This window comes from Helicoverpa zea, chromosome 5 (assembly GCF_022581195.2).
Source record: "Helicoverpa zea isolate HzStark_Cry1AcR chromosome 5, ilHelZeax1.1, whole genome shotgun sequence".
Lineage (NCBI taxonomy): Eukaryota > Metazoa > Arthropoda > Insecta > Lepidoptera > Noctuidae > Helicoverpa > Helicoverpa zea.
The window spans coordinates 10,467,460-10,482,124 of NC_061456.1; the positions used below are offsets into that span (position 1 = coordinate 10,467,460).

General features: G+C 33.5%; 1 protein-coding gene across 4 annotated transcripts in view; it reads left to right on the plus strand.

Annotated features, from left to right (window-relative positions):
• The window catches only part of LOC124630777 (cardioacceleratory peptide receptor-like), a 146,333-nt gene extending 132,789 nt beyond the window's left edge, over positions 1 to 13,544 (plus strand). For 3 of the 4 annotated variants that reach the window (XM_047164773.1, XM_047164775.1, XM_047164774.1), the window contains 8 exons: positions 4,340 to 4,443; positions 6,954 to 7,047; positions 7,699 to 7,794; positions 9,260 to 9,463; positions 9,917 to 10,018; positions 11,037 to 11,217; positions 11,486 to 11,630; positions 12,130 to 13,544. In XM_047164773.1, the coding sequence (XP_047020729.1) occupies positions 4,340 to 4,443; positions 6,954 to 7,047; positions 7,699 to 7,794; positions 9,260 to 9,463; positions 9,917 to 10,018; positions 11,037 to 11,217; positions 11,486 to 11,630; positions 12,130 to 12,222 (1,019 nt within the window). In that variant the 3' untranslated portion in view covers positions 12,223 to 13,544. Of the gene's footprint in view, positions 1 to 4,339; positions 4,444 to 6,953; positions 7,048 to 7,698; positions 7,795 to 9,259; positions 9,464 to 9,916; positions 10,019 to 11,036; positions 11,218 to 11,445; positions 11,631 to 12,129 lie in introns of those variants that run through there. The other variant, XM_047164777.1, reaches the window with a different exon arrangement.
• Positions 13,545 to 14,665: the final 1,121 nt, after the last annotated feature.

The following is a 14,665-nucleotide window of genomic DNA, read 5'->3' on the forward strand; positions in this document are numbered from 1 at the left end:
AAGGAGGGTTAATCGCAACTTAAAATCGGACCTCACTCTTGTTTTCGTGAAATTTTCGTCGAACAAGGCTATGTCCATTAGGGGTCCAAAAAGGATGCATTATAATAGTTTGGGCTCCAGTATTGTAAAAGTTTATGCTATTGTAAAACGGAATCTATTGTAGTGAGGTTGAAAGGAATTTATGGTATTTTGGAACCCAAACATTTTTTGTAACTTCAACCGTTCATGTCAGAATATTTACTGTTTGAGGTCAACAAAATGAACTTGTTTTATAAGCCAAACCCGTGCCAAAATAAACCTAATCTAGGCTTCTTATCCTTGCACACCATATCCAAAACTACCACATTTAACGCCATATAATTATATTCAAGTACAGGTGTCATCATCCTTGTCCAGGCCACGTGTCCTTTTTTTTTTTTTTTAACAACGTCAAAATTCATCAAATGACGCCTCCCGCGTAAAAACCGTCGTGTTCCGTCATAGGCCTTTCATGTACCAGGGCCGCGGTATCTCTTTCGAACAACCCGCAGTCTTTCGAACAACCCGCAGAGGCCACGTGTCCTTAATTTTATTTGACGAACCATACTGTTATCCATATTTCTCTGGTTGACATTATCTCACAAGTAACATTATATTTCCCGCCATAATTATTGACTTTCACACAACCCATCCATCGTTTCATTGGTCGAACCCTTCCTCTATATTCATATGTAAGAATATTTTGTACCCATATGTTCACACCTTTATTCCACTGACAGTTCAGATTAATGTGCAGTCCACCTTTCAGTGACACAGTGGGTAATTCCACAATGTTTGTGCCAAAATGTGCACTCGAATTAGGAACTTGTTTGAGGCTTAAACTAACGAACTTTTGGATTAAATGTGATTTATATTGCGTGTAGTTTTGTTAAATAATACTTGCATTGATAAATTAGCTGACATATTTATGCAGGAAAACATAAATTGATAAAAAGTTTAGGAAAGGGTTTCGGTTTAAAACGTGCTTAGAATTTTTGTTTCGTATTTTAATTTGGAAGTACCTACTTCTGATTTTGTTGTTCGGGTTTTAAATACGTTTGTGTATTTATTAAACGTTTATTTTGTACCCATGTAAGCCGTTAATGTAAAAGTTTGACGCGTGATGCGGAAATTCCGACATTTAACGCTAAATGTTACAATGTTTCAACAATGTTAAATGTCTCCTTTTCCATACGCCCTTTTTCATATTAAAACAAAAACATTTTCTTTATCAAAACCAAAATATTTCAAAAGATTTTTTAAAGCTTCATTATCAGATAAAATTATATTCAATCCTCTTATACCAAAAATGACGTATGATTATTTTGAAAAGAACACTAAAGTCAGTTCAAAGTATCAATCACCAACGAACTAAATCAATTCTAAAAACCCCATGAGCTGTCAGTCCTTCACCAGTACAATCTCCCACGGTTTCCGCATTCTGCTATTTCTAACTCACACTACAATTCACTAACTTTGTTATAAAAATGAACTAACTGACGTGTATCTAAACAGATCAGCATGTTTGCAAAGATTAGCGGCTGACATACTCATATTTACTACTGCGAAAACATATTACGTTCTATTTTAAACTCTATTTTCTGAGTCATAGGGTGTTGGGGATTTTGTAATAGTTTGGTTTAATAGGAAAGATTAATGACGGTCAGTCGTTCAGTGCATATAATAAAAGTGGTCTTGTTGTGTTTAAATCGTTCTGGGTTTAAAAATGGTTTAGGTTGTAGGACAGCATGATATCTTGTTCTAATTGCTTCATACTATAGTGTAGGAGATCAGCTAAAATTCCATCTGAATCATAGTATTGAGTGACTGTGATAACAGTATTCAATTCCTTGATCAAATTCTGTATAAACAATCATTATTATACCTACCAGTGTTTTGTTATTGTTACATCTAGAAGACAATAGGCACTCAATTTCCATAAGCTTAAGCGCTTATTACGCCGAATAAGGATCAAACCATCTACGATTGGCAATTGTTATTCTAATCAAACAAAATAAAAGATCTTATCTAATACATTAATCTGATTTTTTTAATAATAAATTATTGTATTATTTTAATCCAGTGACAATTTATTATTTTAATCACTGGCATGTAAATGGAGTCACCATTTACATTCCAGTGATTAAAATAATAATTTAATCGAAAACATAGCCCTAGAATTTAAAGCACCAACTAAAGATACGTTGACCTTGCTCATTATAGATTTCAATGAGACATTAGCTTAATAACATGCCCCATAAATGAATACCTCCCTATTTAAAATAACTACACTACAACATTATCCTCAGATCTTACAACGTCCTCCGCATACTAATCAGGTGTTTTTTCGTTCAAAAATCTATACGTAAAAAGCAGATTCTAACTCCTTAGATAAACATCGTCAAACGGCTTTGAAGCAATCATTTTGCACCTTTATGCACGGTTCTAATAAGGTTAACGGAAAAAGGTTTTCTCTACAAATATTAACTTTGGGAAAGAAAAACAAATAATGGGCGCCTCATAGGTTTGCCACGTCCTTATCTGGTTTCGCACTCTCTTCCCCTGTTCAAACGACTTGGGGCAATACGAGAGATACTCGGTAACAGCTAAGGGGAAAATTGGAGTAAGGGCATAAACATGGAGAACAAAATTACCAGTGGAGATGTCATAACGTAAACTATCCTAAGAAAGTAGCGCGCCAAAAGGCGAGTGTTCGGGGTACGAGGAACCAAGGTAACGTTATTAGTTCCCATTTTTTGTAATACCGAAAATCGTTGACAAATATGTCAAACCACCCAAAAGCCTAGTTAGTCACCAGCCCGGCCACATACGCCTTCTATTTATTTTAAAACCAAATCAAAAATCAATAAAGACCAATCTATGCTGGATAGTTTTAATTTGACAAGGAACGCGAACGGCTCGTAGTTCTAGATCTTTTTGATCACGCCTATCGTACGTTACTCTTGACCTACTAGCACGCACCTGACCTATCTGCCTTATGGCATCTCTGTTACATTTCCATCCTCCGTGATGTTACAAGACATGACCCGCATTCTCATAACGACTTCACGCTTGATACATTTCTTAGACATCAGTTAAAAGTGTGCCAAAGTGGAAATTTTATGATGGTGCTCTTAACTTAATGGGAAATGGAAAAAATCTTAATGATTAATAACATTTTGTGCGTTTGATATATATGATGTAGAATATTAGAAGACGAGTAATGAACTTAAGGAACTCAAAATTAAAAAGTGGGTGGTTTATTTTTATCCTGGTTGAGGAAGCATGGTGGGACATAAAAAATATGTGGAAGTGAAAAATAAGTGATGAGTTATAAAACTGAAATAAAAATAGTAACTAAAAATAATTATGTGTTTAACGATCACAGTTTATATGCAAATTACACAGGTACACAGAGTTTCTATCTCTAAAACCAAATCCTAGAAGCTGTAACCAAATATTAAAGTTAAATTGGTAACGCGAGAGCTACACTACTAAATGCGTGTAACACATAATGGCCTGTCAAATACATGATACGCGTAAATTAGATTAACTGACCACTGATTTACTAACTAATACTCTGCTAATTGATGAAGCTAACGCGTTATGTTACTCCATGCAATCATCTGCTTAGTCTTGTCCCAACTATGTTGGGGTCGGCTTCCAGTCTAACCAGATGCAGCTGACTACCTGACCAGTGTTTTACAAGGAGCGACCGCCTATCTATCCTCCTAAACCCAGTTACCCGGTCAACCCAATACCCCTTGGTTAGACCGGTTGTCAGACTTACTGGCTGCTGACTACCCGTAACGAGAGCCAAAGTACTTGATGTAATGTTGTCCATTATTCCCACGGGACTGAGTATCGCACCACCAAAAAGCTTCCTTTGATCACGAAAATGCTGGTAAACGAACCATGTCTTGAGACGTTGATTAAAAGCAATTTTGAGAATTTTAATAAACTTTTAAGCAATTAGATTATGAGGAAGTAAGTAACTTTAACTTAACGTAATGATAAAATTATGCTCAACATTTTATGTGTTGGGATTACTGTGACGTAGATTTTCCGTAACACGAAGGAAACTACGATTAAGCTACAGATTAAGTATTAATTAAATTATGAAGCTGAAGAATTTGTTTGGTTGAACGCTCTAATTTTAGGACATACTGACACAAATTGAAAAATTATTTCAGTACATATTACACAACTCATGTAAGTGGGATGGCTATGGGCTGGTATAAAATAATTTTCTTCGTGAACTTTGAGTAAATCTTTCCTTTTTTATAAACTAGTATTCTATTAATATCTGTGTTTTTTCCAGATCTCTTCGTCGGCCTAATCTACGTGTTCCCGGATATAATTCAGAAGATTACCATAGCGTGGCTAGCTGGGGAGTTCATGTGCAAAACCGTGAAATTCTTACAGGTGAGAATCGAATAAAAACAAAAATAGTATTATGTTTATAAACAAAGTCTGTCTGTGCAACTAACCTAATAGTGGAAAGAAACGGAGATTGCGAAATTTTATATTTTTCTGTTGAATGATTTCGGATATTGTTTATTCTGCAGTTGCATATGTTGCGAAGAAATTAGGCTAAGTGGAAATGCTGAGTTTTTTATTATTAGTGTAAGAATTATAAGTCCCTAAATAGTATCTAGCCAATACTTTTAAGAGATCAAAGAAAATAGAGTACCTACTGAGAATTATTGATTTTACAAATAGTACATACCTACAGTCTTTTTGTTAATAGTGAATAGTAGTTATTGTATTCATTATATTCAACAGTATCGTAAAGATTTAAAAAGTTAGGTCAGACAAATAATTAATTAACGCAGTGAGCACTTCAATCATAAAACTTTATTGCATAGTCATTATTCCTTTTTTGCACCAAAACTAAGAGTAAATTTTATTACTATCTGATGCAAATGAACCAGACGTTTTCACTTTCAGAAATATATTGCACAAGTTTCTAGGTCTCATCTAACTTAAGAGAATTAAGCCAATAAATATGTCCCAGATTGAAATAAGTATTTACGTTTCACCTGGGACCTAATATTTGAAAATTACCTCAATTCCCCAACAAGAACACCCACTATGAAAAGGAGATAGTTTCTGAATAAATTCAAAACTTTGTTTTTCTTCGAGTTTTCGAAGAAACTGTATTATGACTTGTTATGGAAAAGAAAAACTTTATATAGTAAGTTTGATTTTATATTAATAGGTGAAAAGAAAATGTGTAGGGGGTTTGTTTTTATTTTTATCAGAATCGAAATTGCGTTCCAAAAAGCAAGCCTACATTAGCTTAAAAGACACATACTAATTTGTTACCTAAAGTGACTTTCATTCATTAGAAATATACTTCAGATTCAAAATCTTTCTCAAAATTAACACATTCACGACTAAAACATAGCAACAAGAGCAAAAACTATAATCTAGTCGGAAAAAAGTTAATTCTGTGCCAATACAAACAAAAAATATTTAAATCAGTCAGCACGGGCGTTCTGGTTACAGATTCAATAAACAAACATACGAACGCACATCTGTTATAGTTTCTCAAGAACTCGTAATGAATGTACTGTTAGTCTAAACAATATAATAATTAAGTCGAATGCAATAATAAAAAGTTTTAGTTTGTGTTAAACAGAATTAATCATGTAAAATCTTTTATATAAGTTGTATTAACTGCATCCCGATACCTCTTTTTGAATATTTACCGTAACAGCTGCTAAAGATGTACAAACGACGGTCGGGATCCATCAATTTAACATGCCTTCCGAAAAACACGGAGGATCTCGTCATGACAAGATGTTCACCCATCCACGGACCGACCGCACCAATATTGATCCGTACAGTTATGACTTACTATTGATTTCTATAATTTATCTATGAATTGTTTTGTAATTAGAGTCAATATTCAACCACTAATCGCAAATCAAAGGATTATAGACATCTGTCATTTGCACGTGGCATTTCATACCATGTCCTCTACAGAACCAATAATGTATTTGCGAATCATCCGCCTAAACGACGGAAACAACAAACTTATATTAAAATACATATGTTTATATTTACAAAAATATTTGAAAGACAATATTATGACATAGTATCAAGCTTATCGTCCCGTGCCAGGTACTCAAGGGACAGGATTACCTACATTGTGCGAAGCTGTCATAACTTAATTAGCGACAAATTAAATTAATATTTACACGTTAATTAATGGATTCGTAAAGTAAACCAATTAATTTAAATTATTAGGTAGGAAAAAGGACTTATAGCCGATCGCAAAAAAGGGTCTGATTTTTTTGTCTATTACCTATCAGTAGCGATAATATTAGTATTACAAGGTTAGGATACATTTGTTAATCTTTCAATTTTATTATATAAATTACGATTTATGTTAATCCAGCTTCAAAAATATATTCTCAGTTCTGTTAGCTCCATTAAACAGATAGTAATGTACAAAATTTTACGTTTTAAAATTATCTTGATGTCCAAGTTAGCATTTGCGTATCCAAAGTTTTAATAGTCTTTTCATAATCTGCGCAATTAATAATTTTAAGGTTCCCAAGTTTAAAACTTAAAAGAACTGGGACCGTACATAAAGTCTTTTGCTATCAAATTCAGAAGATAAGATGATCTAACTGAGAACTCATATCTATTGTAGATATGTTTTATGTAAGTTGAAAGGTATTATCTACTATGTGTAGTTTTAAAATTCAACGCTTTAAAGAGTTCGTTTTTTTGTTTTAACGGGCTCTCAGAAAACACTGAACGGATTTTCAAAAATTACGTCGGTCTGTTAGATAGCCCATTTATAGAGGAAGGCATCTTTATTTGGATGTACGGAAAACTGACAGCCACAGGGGAGAACTTTTTTTTAATATTTCGTGATAATAGAACCTTTATAAATATTTTCTTTCTTATGTATATTTCAGGCTGTGGTGATGTACGCCTCGACGTATGTGCTGGTAGCGTTAAGTATAGACCGGTGCGACGCCATCACTAATCCTATGAACTTCTCGGGCAGTTGTAAGTACTATTTAATTACTTAATAACCGATTTTTGTGTAATTTTGTCGTAAATTTATTGTTTTGCTTGTGTACCCATTCATGTCTAAGGAATTTTTTGTAGGTACTCATAAAACAGCCATAAGTAGGTAATTTTAGCCATAAGAAATAGTCTTATAAGCTTCTGTGTTTGTACCTAGATTGTTTAATATTCATGATCTTTAAAGTAGTAAAGCAAGTAGGTACTCTTATCATTCCCAAAAGTTGAAGTAATAACCTATTTATCTTTTAATTTTTAATGACTCGAGTAATAAAACATTTTTAGAGCAATTCTTCTTTTACGGCGTTCTAAAATTAGTGCCTAGAGGATCTTTTTAAAGCCTACCTAATTATTTATTTACGTTTTCGGGAATATTTCTTTGCTTTTATGGACACTGAAAAGTTTTTTTTAAGCCCAACGTAGGTGGAAACCTTATTGAAAACCCTAATCTATAACATTTTTCTTGAGATTCATGAAAAAATATGAAATAAAAGACAGGGAAACTTTTATATTTTCCTTGATTCATAATATGATGAAAGTCATCGATAAAGACGTCTTTATATTATTAAATATATTACAATAATATAAGGAAAAACAAATTAGCCATTGATATACTTTTGTAAATCTTTTCAGGGAATCGAGCCCGAGCCCTCATAGTGTCAGCCTGGTTGATCAGCATAGTCTTCTCAATTCCACTCCTTATATTATACGAAGTTAAAGAAGTTCAAGGTAAGAATCATATCACACTAATATTAATACCAATTTTTAACAAGCTTGTATTTTTTTTAACAAAAATCGACCTGTATGAAGACAATTTGCCATAAAGAAGAATAGAATAGACCTACGTGTAACTATGTATGTATTGAAATCTAAGGCAACTCATTAAACCATCTGCCGAGGATCGTAGTGTTATGAAAATTGGCAGCTGTGTCTAATTCTGATGACAATATGGTACTGTCAAACTGATCTGATGATGGAGCCGGCAGATATGCACTGGAACTTCGTGATGGAACATCGTATCGTAGCTGTGTTTGGACATGATTTTTCGTTTTTACGTACCTACGTGTTTTTTAGTGTCTTAAACCACTTATTAATTTCTTTGGAGGTAGCCGACAACTTGTATTAACTCATTTTATTTTTATCGTCGTCTCGTGGGCAAAGCCGCAGGTCAGACTCTTGTAAATAAATAATAAATATCAGGATTAAGAGCTACTTCAACGTAACAAAGACCCTCATTATGTAAGAAAGGAATATTGCGGAGTTTCTGGTTGCATTTAATCCGATCCGAGCCAAGGATTGAGTTGCATGGCGCCTCGCTCGAGGGGATTAGTGCATCGTATGATTGTTTATGCGGGAAATGATGTAATGGACAGATTATAATGTTTATCCTTTAGGATATAGGTACAAATTGTTGTGTGTATTAGGGTTGCCAAAAATTGATAAAAATTATAAATAACAATGTAGCTGTTTTCTTGCGGTTTCAACCGCGTCACTGGAAACTTCGTATCCATCTGATTCTTCATGTCGGAATTTGTTACTCAAGAATAGAGTACCTTTCCAAAAGTGAAAAAATTCTAATCGGTAATAAAAATAATGCGTACAGATAAATTATTGGAGTATACAAGACTATCAATAATTTAACAATTCATTTCGCTATTCTTGAACTAAAATTGTAATTATTAGCATCGCTTTGAAATAAAATAGATCGGTATACTTTAATGGTTCACCAGCAAAAAAAAAGATAAATAGTTCCCTATGGCAAAGTAACGGTTGATGAAAAAAATGATCCAATTTCAAATGTTGACCCAATTCCTCTTGGTTCCCGTCACGGAGATGACTTTACTTTTTGGCATCATTAATTTATTTTAATAATTGAGATATTTTTAGACGACAAATTAATAATGAAATGTACATTTTTACTTGCGACCAAAAATATTCGTCTATTTTTAGAATTAATAAGCATAAGTCTGCTTCATTATGAGAATGAATGTAGGCAACATGATTTTTAATATTCAAATGTCCATATTGCGTGCTCGGAATTATCAGTCTCGCTAGAAAGAAAATTTAATTTCATTTTTGGTTGTTGGAAAATATAAACTTAATGACATAATGAAGCAAACGAAAACTATCAAAAAACCTGCAGAAATACTCCTTATAACTACCAAACGTAAAAAATCTCTTGTTCATTTTCCAGGTCAAATGCAATGCTGGATAGATCTGGGAACTCCCAGAAGGTGGCAGATCTGGATGTCCCTGATCTCCATCATGATTTTCGTCCTACCCGCGTTGACGATAGCAGCCTGCTACGCTGTGATAGTCCTCACTATATGGACGAAGAGTAAAGCTGTCGTCATGAGCCCGCCTATTAATTCTAGGAGAACTAAGACTTTGAGGAATGGTATGTAACTTTGAATTCTCTCATTTAAAAAGACTTTAGGGTATATCTTCTGTTCTCTATATATTACCATTGAAAAGTTCAAAGAAATACCCGATATTATCATAGTCAAAAACTTGTTAATCATCTGCTATGTTAATGTTTTTATAACATAAAATAAAAATTCGTTTGATCACAATTCAAAGGTCAGCATATTTCTAACACCACTCCCGACCATAACCTTCGCGAACTCACAAACGATCTACAGACATTATTTTTATCTCTCTGCCCTTTCAAATACTATAAACGTTCACGGGCAGATTAATAAAACTCGCAATAAAACAAAAAGAAACACTTAATCCGCCACAAAAAGTTACAAAAACCAGATACAGCTGACAGCTGCTAATGACTTCTCCAAATAGAATCGCCAAGTATTTACGTCTAGATTTTAATGTGGTATATATTTATCTTTTTCAGGTCAGATCGAAAGCGACCCGGATTCAAGGCGCGCTAGTTCTAGAGGACTAATTCCTAGAGCAAAGATCAAAAGTGTCAAAATGACATTTGTTATTGTTTTCGGTGAGTATATGTGGACGATTTAATGATCTTTGGTACGGTCTGTTTGTTTGACAGGTACAAGTTTAGTCGTGGCAGCCATTGACCGAATTGTTTCATTGTGTTCTATATTTGAAAATTCTTTGAGGTTATTTATGGCTTTACGAGTAACCGTTTTGATTTGAGAATTTGTCATAGTGTGGTAGGTATTCTTAATTATGTAACAGAAAGTATTTATATTGAGGTGGTCATTAGTTAATGCGGCAACAATGATGATGTCAAAATTAATTCTAGAAGTTCAAATAACTCAGCAATTTCCGACATGACTTGATATTGATTAGTCTCACCAGCTGTATGAAAAAAAGCAAACAATTCAGTATCATAAAATTTATCAGCCTTTAAAATTAACTCGAATAATCCCTCGTTATTACAAAATGACATTCTCATACAAACATATCCCGCTCAATAACTTTATTACTGTTTCATTTATATTTAATCGCGGCAACAATTTAGACGAACAAAGCACACAATAATACAGTTAATTGTTTTACACTAATGACCCAACTTGCTTGTTTAACTGCTGAATAGTAGTTACTACTGTAATATCGCAAAAGCTTGTAGTTTAATATCATGTTAGGAATTTAATCGCTCCATAACGTGCGCGGATTATCAATGTCAGAATAATTATTGTGTAATTTCGCTCAGGAATTGAAATGAACTGAATTCATTATAAAAGTTTTTGTAATATTTTTGGCCAAATTCAACATCATCGTCAGCCTTTTATGGAAGAGAAGGATTGAGCGGAAATCATCACGCTTACCCAACGCGGGTCCAATCAGACTTTATAGTCCAGGTTATTTCAAGTGGTTTTCTTTCACATTTCATCGGCCATTGGTGTCCAAACTTAACATACTTTTACTACTTAATCTTTAATTCATCATTGTCTTGTTTTGCTATTATTACTATGTAAGTCGTATACTTTAAACCTGGTTGTTATAAAATTGTGCACAAAAAAGTGACGAAATATTTTTCTCCTCCACAGTGTTCGTGCTATGTTGGTCTCCATACATCGTGTTCGATCTCCTACAAGTGTATCAGCACATACCACCGACGCAGACCAACTTGGCAATAGCTACCCTCATCCAGAGCCTCGCACCTTTAAACTCAGCAGCAAATCCTTTGATATGCTGCATGTTCTCTCCTCATATTTACACTAGCCTCAGGTAATTTGTAGCTTATAACCTCTAAAGTAACTCCTTGATTTTTTGACCACATAATACAGTCATTTATTATATTTATTTTTTATTTCAAAGACACTTTCCAAACATCATGTATAAATATATATTTATGTATGCTGTATTAATCACTGATCTTTTATCTTAACAGACATTACACCACAAAAGACTTACACTATATTAGCCCACTACATACAAATTCATACTCAATTTCAGACGAGTAGCACCGTACAAGTGGGTATAACTTTGATTGCAGACGGGTTCCGCCTTACAAATGGTTGTGGTGCGGCCGACGACGTAAGCGACATGCGAGAGGGACCGTTCGCTCAAGATCCGACTCAACAGCCAACTCTGATCTGCTTAGTTCCACCCACGCGAGGAGGTCACACTCCGTTGCAACTGTAAGTATCTATATAGAAATTTTTGTGCAGTATCGTAACGTCGTAAAATGTAAGAAATAATTACGATATTGTGTATAAACGTAAATAATAAAAAAATGAATTTGTTTGATCTAAGTCCCACACTGGGCGCCAAAATGTAACATTGGCACCCTGAGTGGGACCTGAACTAAACTATGAATTCAGTTTCTAGTAACAGAGTTCTCAGTAACAGAGTTCACGAACATTCTTTGATTGTTTTATATTTTTTTTTTTCTAAAATGTTAGGCACTGGTTGACTTTAAATCCCACGTTGGGTGCCAACACTTTTATGGCGCCCAACATAGGATTCGAACTTCATTTCGAACTACATAGTACCTCCAGTAGTCAATTAGGACTATTAAAAATAGTAACCTAAAAAAAAATACTTCGAAGTTATGACAGTAGTATTTTTATCTTTAATGTATTTTCACGTCAATTTTTATTTACGACCATATCCTAAATTACCATCAAATCTTCTCAGATTCTAAACCGCGGCCGCAGCAGCAGTATGTCTCGTCCGCCAGTGGACGCGCGTCGCACACAGCTGTTAGTGCTGGTGACAACGCGCGACTGACAGCGCGCCGTGCTGGACGTGCCGGCGCGGGACGTCATGCTCTAGCGGCCCCGAGGCGTGTGTCATACACGCCAACCGCGAATACAATGCGAGTAGATAAGTCTACGAAGATTGTATCAAGTGTTCTCTCTTCCTATTTTAGTGTATGTAAATGTAAAAACCGACATGAAAAATTTCCTTTTTATAATGCTCCTGCTTCACTTGTGTATTAACTGACAAGGCATCATGTGGAAATGGGTTACGTGAGGAAAATAAGGGTTAATGCAGGTGACACAGGAGCATCAGAGAAAATCAAGCGTAAAACATCTTCAACATGTTAAAATAAATAGAAAAAATTGTGGTTGTTAAAAGTCACAAATAGTGCCACAAATAGAGGAAGAGGACATTATAATCGGATATGATCTTCTGTATTTCAATGGCTGTTAGAGCATTTCAAAGAACATGGACTAGTGTAGTTGCATACGAGTGAAAAGACTAGAAGAAGTGTTGTGCTTAATTCTAGAGGTTATTTTGAAAAGATTCCATCTTGATAAGAGGAAAGAGAATGTATATTGAGGCTAACTTGTGCCATTGCCTGTAGGAACTAAGCATTGACCCTACAAGAGTTTTATGAACAAATTTTTTTGACCATGCCTTTTCTAATAATTATGTGGTACCAGGTAAAATCTAGTCAAACATCGCTTAGTTTTTATGAATAGTTCTTACTTGCTTATTGTAGAGGCAGCAGCATTTATTTACTCATTTATTGATTATTTATATACTTAAGGGTTTATTCAAAACAGTCCTTATTTTTGCCAAAAACACAATTTTTCACTTTTTATAGATCTCTCGTCTAAAAAGATTTTTTTGGAGATAGAAAAACATTGAATTTGCTTGTCAGAAAATAAGTAGGTATCTAGTGATTTTATTACTTTTTTAAGCATAATGTTTATTGTGGAATGTATATTGGGAAGAGGAATTTACTGAGAAAAAATGCCAAATTTGAATCGGATAGACGTAAGATAAATTAAAGTAAATATTATTTCAAGAGTGAAATGTAAGTATAAGGAACTGAAATTTTATTAAATTATGATTAAAATTATGTAAGATAAAATAAAATTCATATTATTATATAAACCTTAATTTAATTAGTACCCGTTTAAAATAAGTATTATCGAGATTTGTAAAATATATTATACATAGTTAAATTATAATCATGTAAATTGTAAAGAGGCTTTTATCAAAATGCGTAGTTAAAATGTACAATATTTTTGTACTGTGAATAATAATTGTAAAAATGTCTAAAGTATATTATTAGAAGCTATTAAATGTCGTATCAGTGAGCTGTTTTGATTTATTTACCCTTTTTACCCATGAATAGTTGAAATAAATAAAAATCATTACCTACAGATACAGGAATGAGTTTTAAGCAGTGCACAAAAAAAACTGGTGGTCCAGAATCATTAACAGAACATATCTGCATCATGAGTATGTTTTTTTTTTCATTTTTTATCCGCCATAAAATCAGAAAAATATGGATACTAATTCCTGTATAAAACTCTTAAAGTTATACTGTACAAATGAATTTATACTAGGTATGCACAACGACTTTTACTAACCCCAATGGATAACTTTGAATATTTTTTTCAACCTAAAAGTCTCTTAAGTTTCGACAGTTAATTATTCGACATAAGTTAAAAAACGTTTTTTTTTGTAGATTACCACTTAACGAAATGAGAATAAGCGCCATCTATGCTGCGAGGTTCGTATTAAGTACACTACCACGTGCTTGGAGGACGTTGTACTCTGTTCGACAGCGGGCTGGAAGATTGAATCAACTGGCATTTATTCATAAGGTTGACTTTTCAAAGTATAATATTGAGAATATTTGTCACAAAAATACGACAGTTATTAAATCGTCTTTAATGCGGATTTAATATAATAGGCACAAGGCAGCTTTTCTATTTTTCTTTCGGTAGGTATTTCGCATCATGGTAGAAATAAATATTGTTTAGATAAGTATATGATGTTATATAGTTAGGTGTTTGCTTTAAATGTACGTCTCAAAAGGCAATATTTTTTAGATTTTTGCCAAAGAAAAATCGCTTTAGAAAGCTCTTAATCTTTTATTTATTTACTTTTGATTCGAGTATGAGAACTCGACTAGTCTAGACTTCAGCTTACAATTTAAAAGCTGGATTAGAACCTACACCTAAGTTACTCGAATAAAAATATTTTATATGGCAGTAAAACTTTCAACTAAACGTCTTCTTAAGATTTTTTTCTTTTATCTTTTCAGAGATTTTTTTATCTTTTAGATTTTCCAAAATATTTTTATATGTAGGTATATGATAAAAGCAAGATTTTTGCTAGCTATAACTACCTACATTAAGCTATCTTTCTCAAGAAATATGAAATTGATACTGAATATCAAGAGCATGCCGAATTGATTGACAGTAAAATA